Genomic DNA, 14533 nt, shown 5'->3' with positions numbered 1-14533 from the left:
GCAAGGAGATTCCTTGATAGTTCCCACAGTTCACTTTGTCTCCATTCTTGAAAACTGTGGTGATGGCAGCAACCCTGAGATCCTGAGGGATTTCTTTTTTGTCCCTGATTTTCAGGAACAGTTGGTGGAAATGGCAGGTAAGTTCTTCGCCTCCTAGTTTGAAAATTTCTGCTAGAATCTTGTCCTTTCCTGTGGTTTTCCATTATTATTATTACACTTTAGGAGTTCTTTGAAGTGTTCTCTCCATTGAAGGCTTATGTTGTCTCTGTCTCTAAAAAGAAATTCCATCCTTACACCACACCAAGTTCACTAACTTGCTTGGGTCAAAAAGCTATTCAAAATTTCTATTTTTTTTCTGAACTATTGCTTCATCTTCAGCTACTCCTGGTGGCATTGATGGACATAGAGGAGCAGATAAACTGGTGGTCTGTGCAGCAGTCCATCTGCACTGGTTGTTGTTTTGATAATGAGGACATCCTTTTAATCTTGGGATCAAATGATGAGAAAGTCAGCAATGTGTCAGTACTTTGATTGTGGATGCCTCTATGAAATCCTGAGCTTGTTTTTTTTTGTTTTTGGCAGAACAATGCCCTGGTGATAAACCAGCTGGCAAACAGGGGAATCCCACTGGAGTTGCAATTCCCAACTCCTTCATTTTCAATGGTTCTTTCCTAAAGTTTGGGGTCTTTTCCAGCCCTGGTGTTGAAGTTCCCAAGGACAAGATTTTTTTAATCTTCTTCAGGGATGTTGGTTAGTATGACATCCAGCGTGGAGTAGAAGCCTTCTCTGGACTTATCAATGGTATCAAGGGTTGGAGCACACGCAGTCATGTTTGTTGCCTGCTGGTTCTTGGCATGTTGTTGATGGAGAGTTGTGAGGTGACTGGTGATGCCAACAAGGAGCTCCAAGAGTTGGTTGAGGAGCTTGCTCTTTATGGCAAATCTAATTCCATGCATCCTTTGGTTTTCATCTCTAGAAGAAGGTGTAACCACCATCTTCATCCCTTAGCTGCCCTTCACCTGCTCTTTGAGTCTCCTGTAGGGCAATGATTATAAATGTTGAGGTCCCTGAGTTCATGGGCAATAAGGACAGTTCTCCATTCTGGACAATTGTTTTGCTTGTTACCATAAAGTTTCATACGTTACATTTTCAGATTTTGAGTTTGACGGTGACTTTCAGACCACAGTTAGATGACCTCATTGGATGTGGTTTACCAGTAAAGAATGAGACCATTTTGGTTGAACATATTTGTGCTGTATCCTAGAGTAATCCAGAATTCTAGTGGTATCCTGGCATATTTACTAGACTGGTTTCAGCAATGAGGCCTTACAGTTACATGGATAGACTGGAGAAGTTGATATTATTCTCCTTGGAGTACAGAAAGCTAGTGGGAAATTTGATTGAGGTGTGTAACATCCTGAAGGGTTTGAATGGAGTAACTAGAGAGAATCTATTTCCATTGGTGGAAACTCAATCAATGGATGAGACCGATTTAATTAATTGCTAAAAGCAACGTGAACAAAATCTTTTCATACAAGTGATAAGGATTTCAAATGTACTGTTTGATAGAATAGTGAACATAGATTAAATATTATCCTTGCAAATAGAATTGGATTAAAACCTTAAAGCAAAAATGCAGTGATATGGGTAAAATAAACTAAGAGAATATAACTAAGTAGATCATTCATTGAAAAAGGGATTGTAGACTTGATGAGTTGTTATAATCAAAAAAGAATTTCTAAATTTATCTTTACACACTCATCAAGAAGCAGAAAAATATATTTCATTGCATGGAAGCTGCACAGGATACTTCATAACATAATTCAGATACTTTAATTAGTTCAGTATTATCTAAATCATTGCTTTGAGAAGGTCATATTTCATTATTTTTGTATAAATTAATAATTTGAAAATAGCTCATTTCATAGTAATGTTTTCTTTTTCATTCCAGACTGAAGGAAAATTTGAACTGTCATTGAGTGAGCATGAATCATTTTCAAATTTTTCATACAGTAGATTTGAATCTAAGAATCAGAAGTTTGGTTTTAGTTTTGGAATTAGCTACCCAAATGTTTTTGAAATTGGACTCAGTTACAATAGTAACAATTTCAAGAAAATGATGCAAAAGCTTCTCAAGAACTCTTCATCAGTAAGTATATAACACTAACATGTTCTGCATTATAGTTGCTGATGGTCTTCATAATTTTTTCTTCCAGGTTGATTAAGAAATGAAAGTTCATATTCAGACTCGGGCAGCTTAGTGGACTTGTGCATAGCTCAAGATATTTCGATGATCATAACTGGGTTAACAACGGAAACATTATGATTGGTTTCACCATTCCTAACCCAAAGACGTGACATATTCAAATTTCTCCTGTTTAATGGTTTCCAAAAACTCCTCTCCTTTCTCCCAGTAAATATATGTTATGCATTTTGATGTGAACCAGATCAGGCTGACCTGACTCCCCCAACCCATGCCATTGTTGAATTGCTGATACCTTAGCAGGTATCAAACAGTGCTTACCATCTAGATAGCTGGAACTCCAGTTTGATTAATTGCATTCAAGAGAAGAAAGAAGGAGATCAAAACAATAAATTGTCAAATGTATTAAGGTAGCAATTGTTTAATTATATTTTAGCTGAACACATTTCCTACAAACAAAAGTTTGACAGTGTTGGCAAATAGGTCAATAGTTCTTGTCATAGTGAACAATGGCATTGAGAGACCACAGGCCAGGTACTGCATGGACCAGAAAAAAGGTGAAGGAGGCAGCTTCTGAGGACTCAGTACTTCCATCCTGAGAGGTCCAGGAGGTGGCTTCTGGGGCACCTGGGGGTTTCTCTGCGGGGATTGTGGAGATGCTGGCTACATGTGCAAGACATGAGAGAGAGAAGGTGTCGCAACCAATGGTAAGAAGTGTTGTACGATGACTGACAGTGACAGTGGGAGTAATATGAGAGTTGCAGTGGAATGATGAATGGTACTTACATGTTGGCAGGACATTGATGACTCTGCATCCCTCCAGGAGCCTTCTCAATTTTCTCCCATGAGGGCGATAAATTACTTGTCATACACATAGCATGAATTATGTCCTGTCTTCTCCTGTAATGAGACAAAGGGAGGGATTGAATGAGATGGAATTGGTGGTAGAGCTGTTAATGCTGGTGCAGGTAGGTAAAAAGTGGTGAGGTGTTCAGAGGGAGTGAGTATGCAGCACAGAGGCCATGAAGGTTTAGTGGTTGGGAGATTGTTGGGATATGACAGCAAGTGAGGGAAGATGTTGCAGCCAATAGTAAGAGCATTAGAGCAGGAATCTTGGTGGGAGATGGATGCAATAGCAGCAATAAAATGAGCATGAGGTGTGAGAGGGAAGGGTTTGATACCCACTCTGGCACAATCGATGAGGTTATTGACTGTTTTAGGGCATTGCTGGTCATTCCTCCATGCCACAGAGAAGACACTGACCTAGGTAGAAGCTTGGGACCAGACTGCCAGGGTCTAGTGGTGTGGCATCCTGTGCCAGTCGTCCAGGAAAATGATGCTTCTCCTTTGGACTATCCCCTCAACCAAGACTTCCAAGTCCCTGTTGGAAAATCACTGTGCCATCTTCCCCTTCTCTGACATATTCCGATTCTGTTTGCCAACAAGCAGGGCAGTTTTGGAATGCCAGTGCTCATCCAGAAGCACTGCAGAGTTTCAAAGATGATGTGGACTCATGCCCTTCAGTGGATATCCATTGAGTGGTGAGCTTTTCCAGGAATGGTGCTTGGTAATATTAGGTCAGAGATGGTATAGGCATGAGTAAGTAGTTAATGTGGCACGTTTAGTAAGATATGGCAATAGAGCTTATTGGTCCTCACCCTTGGAATGCCCCCCAAAACACTAGATGCAACTTGGACTTATCCATAAAACATAAGATTGAACTGGTGGGGTGAGGATCGGAGATGGTAGCGAGCTTTTATGGTAGTGTGTGTGGTGTTATTCAAGTGGTCTGCATTGTTCTTAACAGTTTCGAGCTTCTTGAGTATTGTTGGTGCTGCACTTATCCAAACAGGTGGACAGTGTTTTATCATACTCCTGACTCTGGCTTGGAGAGGGTAGAAAGGTGCTGGTGAGTTAGGAGGTATGGTACATGCCCCAGAATAACCAGCTTTAGGCCTGCTCTTGCGTCAAAAGTATTTATGTGGCTGCTTCAGTTAAGCTTTTAGTCAATGGTATTCTCTGAGATTTGATAGTGGGGTAATTCATGATGGTGATGTCACTGAATGTCAAGGTGATGTGGTTAAACTCTGACTTATTAGCTTAGTCCTTTCCTGGCATTGCGTAGTGAAATGTTACTCATTGCTTGGCGTTGTTACTCAGGCGTTGCTTTTGAGATGCAATTCGATTCGCCAAATATCAGATTTGAAACAAAACACACTTTATTCATACACTATAGATAAAATACAGCAATTAAAGAAGTAATTGGAATAATTTAACTCTATTGGAAAACTTAACAGAATAATAGATTATTTTACAATGAAACAGTAACTGTTTCAATATAGCAATATGCCATAAACACACCCTTGGCAAAAGGCATGCTCAGAAAAATAGATTGTCTCACAGGCAATTCTCCAGCCCAGGAGGAAAAACATCAAGAGAAATCTCTGCGAGAGAGAGTAGCAGGGAGAGAAATACTGTAGCTTCCACCTAGCAACTGCTACTGAAAACTAAAAGTAAAAATCCTGGTTCTATGGGAGCTTGCTCCACACATTCAGGCTGCTTCCATTGTTCCTACATTTAAAAAAACCCAACGCCTCACAAACTTTTCACTCACAGCTCTGAGTACACTGCTTGGTATCTCTCTCTCAACCTTCCTTCACAAAAAAACCCAGGACAAAATACACCTCTTAAAGACAAAGTATCATAACATTAACTGTCAGGCAGCATCATTCATGTGCCACACAGATGCACCAGGGATAAAAGTGTCTAGGACTGGATTTTATATTACATATAAATACAGCAAAATTTATTTTAACTGGCAACTTATGAACTGGCACTGTCGATAAACTGGCAAAAATTATATACCTCAAATACTGCCAAGTTTACTATATTATACTATCCAATTACTATAGTTTTTTTTTAAAATTTATATATATCTTAAGGTAAATATGCTTGTTGTTTCATCAAATGGCCACAAAAGGTATAAATGGTTGATTCAATTTCGAGTCAATTTCTCCTCAAATACCATGATTTACTGTGATGTTAAACAGTTAGTTGAGGGTATGAGTGAGAAAGCTCTCTGCTAGTAAGTTTTATTGAAGGCAAAGTTGCTTTGTTATTTAAGTGATGTATGGTGTAAATAAATTTTAACAGCGATGTATATATTCCCTGCATTATGTTTCTATTACATAATGTGTGCGTTTTTACATTGATTATGTGGACCTTTTCATTATTTGGAATATTTGATCAACTGGCACACTCCTGGTCCCGTAGGTACTGGCTAATAAAAAGTTTATTGTATATACACAAGTATGCATGGGTGTGGATACAATTTGGAAAATTTGCTGGTCATGTTCTTCCAACATTGTGTATTCTGGTTCCTTTTCAGAAAAGAAAAATGTTCCATTCACAGTTCTCACTCCAAGTGGCTCGGTTTAAGGTCAAACCTAGGGGACTCATGCTCCATTATGACTTTTTCCAAAGAGTTAAACAGCTGCCAACTGTATACAGTTATGGAGAATACAGGGAAGTCTTTAAGGACTACGGAACCCATTACATGAGTGAGGGTATACTTGGTGGAACCTATGAATATATTTGGGCAGTTAACGTCGAACAAATGCAGAAAGATGGTATGTATTTTTTAAAAAAATACATTGAAGTATTGAATTACAGTTTTTCATTTTGAGGGCTCAGAAGGTGTTAAGTATAAAGGCATCCATCTTAGCACTATTGGGTACAGAGGTAGTTTCCCAACCTTTAAGCCAGAAAGCCCAGGTTCAAATCTCACCTGTTCTAGAGGTGTGCCAGAACAGGTTGATTAGAAAATAATTAGACATTTGTCTTAAAGATGAAAGGTAGCACTCTGCTCTAAGGAGCTATTTCCTGTTATTCAGTAATTCATAGGGAAGACCTGGGAAAATGTATGAGGCTAAAATCATATTTCAGGAATATGTGCAGTCATTTTGTTTCTGACACTCCTACTCTTTAATAAGAGTCTCTTTTCTTGAAGCCATCTTCTCTGATTTCTCATACTTGGTTATCTCAACATAATGCATCATCCCCAAGAGGATCATGTTGGTGAAGAAAGTAACTCAATTAGCCTAAGTTTCTTAAGCTCCTCCATTGCTGTGCTGAAGGAAATTGCAAAGACCTGCATCAGATTTTCTCATGATCTTCTTTATTATTCTTTGGGAAGATTTTGACTACCAGTAATGATCAAGAATAACCTTGATAACGCACAAATTATTGGAAACTCTGCTAAGGCTCAGGATCATAAGTTGGAAAAGTACAGATTAATCACTCAATTCCAGTCATCAAATTAACGTTTTCCAAAATTAAAACATTAGTCTGAATGTTAAGGAGTATCAGGAATGATTTAGACTTAATACTCTTAATTAAACATTAAACCAGCATCTTAGATTCCATTATTCATAATTAATACATACCCTTACTTTCTATAAACTTTTCACATCAATACATAAAAAGTTATAAGTTCCAGGATCCATAGGGAAACAAATTTCAATGGATAGTCTGTCAGGATAGCGATAAATTTATTATTTTTTTTGCCATGTCAGTAGGCATTTCCATTTTTAGATTTTCTTTTTAAGCTCACTGAATTGTGCCCAACTATATTAAAAATGAAGATAGAAACATATTTTCACTAATGTATTGGAGGAGCTTGCTTCTTCACTGTTGGAGAATTGCTGTTGGGAGATAAAATGCATTCCTTTGCAACTTGAGAGACCTGAATGATATTGTTTAGTTAAAGAAGAGTTCTAACCTTTATATATGTATCTATAGAGTCCTGCAATGAATGCATGGGACTCTTATTCAAGCCAAACAAGTGTGACTTGAAGATCCAAAAGTAATTACACAACTGCTTTGGAACTAATCAGATTGTCTGTTTCGCTCCAAACTATTTTCCTGTGGTTGGACTGAATAGATCATAGATAAGAATACCATTTGGATCGTATATTACATACAGAAATGATCATTTGCAATGTGCACTGGAACTTATTATACTTCTATGATTGCTTGATTAAAATGAAAAATATGGATAAAATCACACAACCTAAGTCCAATGAGTGACAGTAAAGAAGAAACTTAGCTTCAGACCCTTGTGGATGCGCAGAGAGTCGTGTACAATTTCAATAGGTCCTTTATTGATTGTTTTTCTACTGGAATGTGGGATTGAAAATCTAAAGCCAACAATTCAGGAAATCACCAATGCTGAAATCTGGTAAATACCATGAAATGAGTTGGAGATCCCATAATGAGTGAATATAATCTTAAAATTGCAACTAGGACATTTAAGAAAGAAGTCAGGAGGATTTTCTTCCACAGTGGAAATTTAGAACATTCTCTCTTCACAAACTGCATTCTCTGTCAACTTAAATTTTCAAAATCAAGATTGCTAGACCTTTATGAAAAAATAGTAACAGAAACATGCAACAAAGATGAGTATAAAACCATAAGGTATAAGAGCAAAAGTTCACCATTCACTCCATTGAGTCTGTTCTGCTGTTCAAAGAGATCATGACTGAAGAAGTCATAGAGTCATACAGCACAGAAATATACCCTTCAGTCCGATTCCTCCATGCTGACCAGACATCTCAATTTGACCTAATCCCATTTGCCAGCATTTGACACAAAACACCTTTAAACCCTGTCTATTCATATACCCATTCAGATATTTCTTAAATGTTGTAATTTTGCCAGCCTCCACTACTTCGTCTGACAGCTTGTTCCATACATGCACCACCCTAAGCGTGAAGAAGCTTACTGTAGGGCTGTTTATTGTACAAAGTTTATTGTGGGCAGATTGGTACACGTCTTAGATGTCAGTGGTTGCGCTTAAAAGTTGGCTAAACGCGGAAGCTCTGTAAGTCAATTATGAGGTTGATAACATAATGGTGGCAAAAAAGGGGGTAGCATGGTGGCTCAGTGGTTAGCACTGCTGCCTCACAGTGCCAGGAACCCAGGATTGATTCCACCCCTAGGCGACTGTCTGTGTGGAGTTTGCAAATTCTCCCCGTGTCTGCGTGAGTTTCCTCTGGGTGCTCTGCTTTCCTCCCACAGTCCAAAGATATGCAGGCTAGGTGGATTGGCCATGCGAAATTGCCCAAAGTGTTCAGGGATGTGTAGATTAGGTGGGTTATAGGGAGTTAAGTCTGGATGGGATGCTCCGAGGGTCAGTGTGGTCAGTTGGGTCGAAAGGTCAGTTGGGCCGAAGGGCCTATTTCCACACTGTAGGGATTCTATTAAAAGAATCTAAAAAAAGCTACCCCTCAGGTCCTTTTTAAATCTTTCCCCTCTCACTTTAAACCTATGCTGTCTAGTTTTGGACTTACCTACCCTGGGAAAATGACCTTGGCTAATCACACTATCCATGCCTCTCATGATTTTATAAACTTCTATAAGGTCAACCTTAAGCCTCCAACAGTCCAGTTTAAAATAGCCCCAGGCTATTCAGCGTCTCCCTATAATTCAAACCCTCCAGTCCCGGCAACATCAGTATAAATCTTTTCTACACCCTCTGAAGTTTAACATCTTTCCTATGCTGGCGACTAGAATTGTACACCGTTTTCTAAATGTGGCCTCGCCAATGTTCCATACAGCATCAACGTGACATCATAACCCCTATACTCAATGTGCCGACCAATGAAAGCAAGTGCAGCAGATGCCTTCTTCACCACCCTGTCTATCTGCAACTCCACATTCAAGCAACTATGCACCTGCACCTCTAGTTCTCTTTGTTTGGCAACACACCCCAGGGCTCTATCATTAAGTGTATGAGTCCTACCCTGGTTTGCCTTATCAAAATGCAACACCTCACATTTATCTAAATTAAACTCCTTGGCCCATCGGCCTATCTGATCAAGGTTCCATTGTACTCCGAGATAACCATCTTCGCTGTCCACTACACCATCAATTTTGATGTCATCTGCAAACTTACTAACCATACCTCCTATGTTCACATCCAGATCATTTATATAAATGATGAAAAACAGTCGGCCCAGCACCGACTCTTGGCGCACACCCCTGTCCACAGGCCTCGAGTCCGAAAAGTGATCCCCTATCACCATCCTCTGTCTCTTACCTTCGAGCTAATTTTGTATCCAATTGGCTAGCTCCCCTGGATCCCATGTGATCTAACCTTACTAATCAGTCAACCACGCAGAACCTTGTTGAATACTTTGCTGAAGTCCATATAGACAACGTCTACTGTTCAATTTCACTTTTCTGCTTTACTCCCAAAACCCTTAATTCTCTGACTGATTAAGAATCTGTCTATGTCAGCTTTTAATGACACATTCTCACCAGCTCTCTATGGCAAAGAATTCTACAGATTCACAAACCCCTGTGAGGGAAGAAATCACTATCTTAAATGTGCGACCTCTTATGCTAAGATTATGCCCTCTCATCCTCAACTCTCCCACATGGAGAGACAAACGTTCCTCATGCACCCTGTCCAGTTGTCTAAGAAACTTGTATTATTTAATAAGGCTGATTCTCGTTCTCCTATATTCCAATGGATACAGGCCAAATGTACTCAATGTCTCCTCATAAGACTGTCCCTGGTTTCAGCCTAGTGAACTTTCTGTGAACTGCCTCCAATGCCAGTAATTCTTTCCTTAGGGAAAGGTCCCAAAACTGTTCACAATATTCCAGCTGTGATCAGACTAATGCCTTCTACGGTTTTAGCAAAACTTATAAAGGCCAACATTCTACTTGCCTTCCCTATTGCCCGATGAGCTTGGATGATGGCTTTTTGTGATTGTGATGATGAAGACTCTCAAATCCCTCTGAAGCTTTCTGCAGCCTTTTTCTAATTAAATAATTTTCAGCTCCTCTATTCTTTCTGCCAATATGTAATATGTGTAGTTGAGATGAACCACCATTTAATTGAATAATGGATGGTGCTCAAGAAACTCAATGACCTAACTTTAGAACTGTTATGTTCAAAGATAACCAAGAGAACAATGGCCAAAGAATGAATAAAGATTTAAGTTTGAAGGGATCCACAAATCCATAAATTACTGTGCACATTTATTTTTCTGATGTGTAAAGATGTTAATAGAACTAGAAGCTTCACGGGAAGATTCATACATTATCTATAGTGCTTTGAAAGGAATGTCATTGTAACAAAAGTTACACTTGCATCAGAATTTGTGAGGATCAAATGGAGAGATTTCAACTAATGACTTAATAATTGATGGGCATGAATGGAGACAAAATGAATATATTGATATTGTGACATCATTACCTTATTTACTTTATCACCTTTATAATGTTCTCTAAGTCTTATAAATCATTGGGAAGAATTTTGTAATTGTGATGACAGTGAAATTGTCAGTATTAATTCTCAGTACACTTAGGAACCTAACAACAAGTTCTGACATCTTCACATGCAAAATTAAACATATAAATCCAGAAGCTGCTGTCAGTAATTTCATGTTCCTCCATGAAGTGCTGTTTTTGAAATATTCACTGATGGAAATCATTTGAAATCATTAGTCTTGCTACACAAACACTTCAAAAAGTTATGCCTTGTATCTATTTAACAACATATTAAGTTATGGCCAACTTCTCTGGCCTTGAAAAAATAATTTTACATTGTGAAATGGCATTCTGTAATAAGAATTATAAAACTTTTAAATAAGCAAATACATTTTTTATGTTTCCATTTTCCGTAATATTATGAAACATGCGTGATAAAATATGTTCGCTTCTTCCTGGTTTGCTACCTGTCAGAGTTCCTCGTTGTGATTGGGTGCTTAGTCTTTTGATGGCATCACTGTTGCTGCTAGAAGTTTAGCTTGCAGCAGAATAATCTAATGTCGGAAAACGCAAAATCCATGCCACAGAGATCAGCTATCTTTGAGGTCAATGCTGAGCGCTTCATTATTGACTACAATATTCAAGCCATGAACTTAATTTCAAATTATTCAAATGTTGGCTGACAGCATTTATCTTCTTTTAATCTTTAGGTTACACATTGACTGATGCTAAAGACTGTGCAAAGGCAGGATTTAATGTAGGGGCAAACATTAAAGGAGTCTATGTTGCTGTTGATGTCAAAGCTGAAGCTTGCAGTGGGCTTCTAAACATTAATGGAGGTACTTTTAACATTATAACTTTTCATACAAAATTAATATGACATTTTCCCACTATGTATTTTAATTTAACTCATTAATAATCATCAAGCAAGTGGGAAATTTTAATAGCTCGCTTTGAAAACGCACAGTATAAACTGGTAGTGGATCGTGCAGATCAGGAGGGTCCAAATTCAATTTCTAACATGGCTGATCACAACCAGGGAAGCTATTAAGCAATGCAAAAGATTAAATTGATGTATACTTGTTTATTTTTCTCACAAGCCTTGTTTCTCAGTTGGGAAAAGTGGGAGAGTGTTAAAAGAATTAGCAAGGTATTTATGAACTTGTTTGAACTACAACACGAGCACTGCTTGATGGCCAATTCAGCCTGGAGTCAGATTTGATCCTAAAGATCAGTTCTGAAGTACAGTCATTGGACTCAAAGTATTAATTTTGCTTTCTCTCCACAGACGATGGCAGACCTGCTGAAATTCTCCAGTAATTTCTGTTTTTGTTTCAGATTTCCAAAATCAGCAATTTTTTTGTTCTTTGTTACATTTCTTATAGATCCCTGTCAATTTAGTGCCTTTTCCACTTTTCTATTTAACCATTCATTTAAGACAATAGTCCCATCCCAGTTCAGATGGAGTTCCCTCCAGAAACATAGTTCTTTCCTCTCCTAGAGCAACATTAGTATCCTATGAAAAAGAACACTTCATTCTCACACCAACCCCTTAGCCACATTATGGGTGTTCACACTCAAGCAAAATGGCCACTGGGTGAGAGACAAAAATGTGTTCCACAAACTTGAATGCTTACTTTTGGAGAAGTAGCATGAAAACTGATGTAATAGAGGGCAGAATAGGCAGCTTCAATTAATTTTTTCTTCATTAATTCTAATTGTATATCCATTGCCCAAGAGGGTATTTCCAGATCAAAATACACTGAAGATTTCATAGTATTCGTGAGAGGTGGAGCAAGTGAGCATGTGGCTGCTCTCGCTCACAAACAGCTTCCAACTGTAGAGCTGATGCAGGAATGGGGAGATGCAGTCGAGTATAATCCAGAAATCATTAAATTTAAGGTAATATTTTCACCTATTAGAATTAAAGGGAGTTTTACAAATAGTTGTTTGGTACTATAGAACTTGATTACTGCTGAAGAAAAACAGGTTTTGTCAAGGCTTTTCATCTACACTCATCAGGACGATTGCAAAAATTATCAAGATAAGGGAAGGCAAAACAATGTTTATGCTGTAAGAGAGAAGAGTGGTGATTAGTAGAAGCATTGCAATCAAGAATGCACCAGTTAGTGATGACTGACAGTTAACTGCCAAGCTGTGTTTAAATTTTAAACAGGCAAATTGATTCTGGTCAGTCAAGGCTTTGTGCTAAAAAATTAACGAAAAAATGTCAGTCACCTATTTTATTGAATTAAAACAGGTGTCTGTGTGTATACATGTTTTTTCTTTCTGCAAAGAACAAGGCCCTGTTTTAAAATATGTTTCTTCTAGTGCACACAAGTGTACAACACTGCAAACCAAACAGCCAGTTCTAAATTGGCTGTCAGTGAAATTCACATGCTCGTAATTATTTAGCAAATGTCTTTTAAGCATGGGATCACAACTAATGTTGAACACTGTGTTGAGATGATTGCAAACACGGACTGATTAGGGTGTGGTCAGTGTCTTGCTTGTTGTGAGTAGCCAAAGGGATAAGCTGTTTGGTATGATATGCCAATCTTTGGGACATATGGCCCATATACTTAGCACCACATTCGCACTAAAACTCAGATACCACGTTACTTATTTGTGTTATGAGCAGAATGTCTCTTTGGTTTGACACAAGCATGTTGTTACTGGTGAACACTACTGATTTTAGTGTTGCATAATTGCACCATGAAACAGTTAGCTTCATGTGTTGTCCAAACCTTTGGGGTATTTTATCCTTCAGTCTGAGGAAGGCTGGGCACATTTCAACAGCAAAGGTAATGATCTTAGACCTGTTTCAACATTTGCATGTTAAACACAGAAATGATGTGATCGGGGTAGCCATTATCCCACAGGATGGCCTTGATGTGTCTCATTTCAGCATCAAATTTATAAAATGAATGAATGGTTTTGAGCTATTTATGAAGTTGCCTATAATGTGAATCATACAGGACATGGCACTACAGGAATCCTATTATGTTTATTAACCAATGAAGATAGATTTTCAGTACAGAACCCTATGGCCAAGTTTTCAACTAGGTCATCAAGGAAGGGAAGCTCATTTGACTGTTCCATTTCAAAGATGAATTTGAGTTTGAGGGATGGACCCCTTTCAGACACGCAAGGAAATTCTTATATATAATTGTGGATTTAAACATAGCAAATGTAAAATATAAATATCAGAAATATGTAGCAGGAGGAGTTTGTGTGTCATTCCATTGAATGACACTTTCTCATATAACCCAACAAAAGTATTTACAAGAGCTGAGCCTCATCAGAATACGGTCCCACATGATTCACTGAAACTGATTCAACTGTGTGAGTTTCTGAGTGAATATTGATTCAACAATAATGGTGGTCTGGATCGCCATGATATAAATCTGCAGTGGGGATGTCTTTACCCTCTTTCAGTGGTACATTAGTGAAGAGGCTTGCAATGTCAAATGAGCACATGGACACAATAATACTATCAATATGCAAGTCCTGTATCCTCCAGCCATTCACTACAAGCTAGGAACTGACTGCACCCAACCAGCCACTGCTTTCAAAGCTGACAACATGTCCAACATTAAATGTGGTTCTGTGATTGAACAACATTTACTAAATAATCCATTTTGTGTTTTTTAAATATCTATTAGATGTGGGCATCACTGGCTGGCCAGCATTTATTGGCTATTTATTTATCCTAGCTGTCTTTGAGAAGGTGGTGGTTAACTGCCACCTCTTTAACCCAGCAACACTGAAAGAACAGTGATATATTTCCAAGTCAGAATGGTGAGAGGATTGGCAGTGTTATCCCACCTTCTTTCTCAATTGGAGCAATCAATTGGAAAACAAAGCAGCAAAACAGCTATTGAAAGATATTAAATGACCAATTGTTTAAAACCATGTGAAAAAACAGAGCATAAGAGGTTAAATAAATTTTAAGTGACACAGACATTGGCTTGGAAAACTCACGGACATGAAACTGACAGATAGTCTCTCTCTCTCTCTCTCTCACACACACAAACACACACACACACA

At 38.3% G+C, this 14533-nt stretch overlaps 1 protein-coding gene across 1 annotated transcript in view; it reads left to right on the top strand.

Moving 5' to 3' along the window:
- Positions 1-14533, top strand: part of dab1a (DAB adaptor protein 1a) — a 342801-nt gene that overhangs the window by 322532 nt on the left and 5736 nt on the right. Inside the window, 4 exon segments of the mRNA XM_048602085.1 lie at positions 1952-2149; positions 5592-5832; positions 11194-11322; positions 12222-12385. Coding sequence (XP_048458042.1) covers positions 1952-2149; positions 5592-5832; positions 11194-11322; positions 12222-12385 — 732 coding nt within the window.

Source organism: Rhincodon typus, chromosome 10, assembly GCF_021869965.1.
Source record: "Rhincodon typus isolate 14 chromosome 10, sRhiTyp1.1, whole genome shotgun sequence".
Classification (NCBI taxonomy): Eukaryota; Metazoa; Chordata; class Chondrichthyes; order Orectolobiformes; family Rhincodontidae; genus Rhincodon; species Rhincodon typus.
The sequence above is the reverse complement of the archived record's forward strand: the minus strand, read 5'-3'. Positions and strand labels throughout refer to the sequence as shown.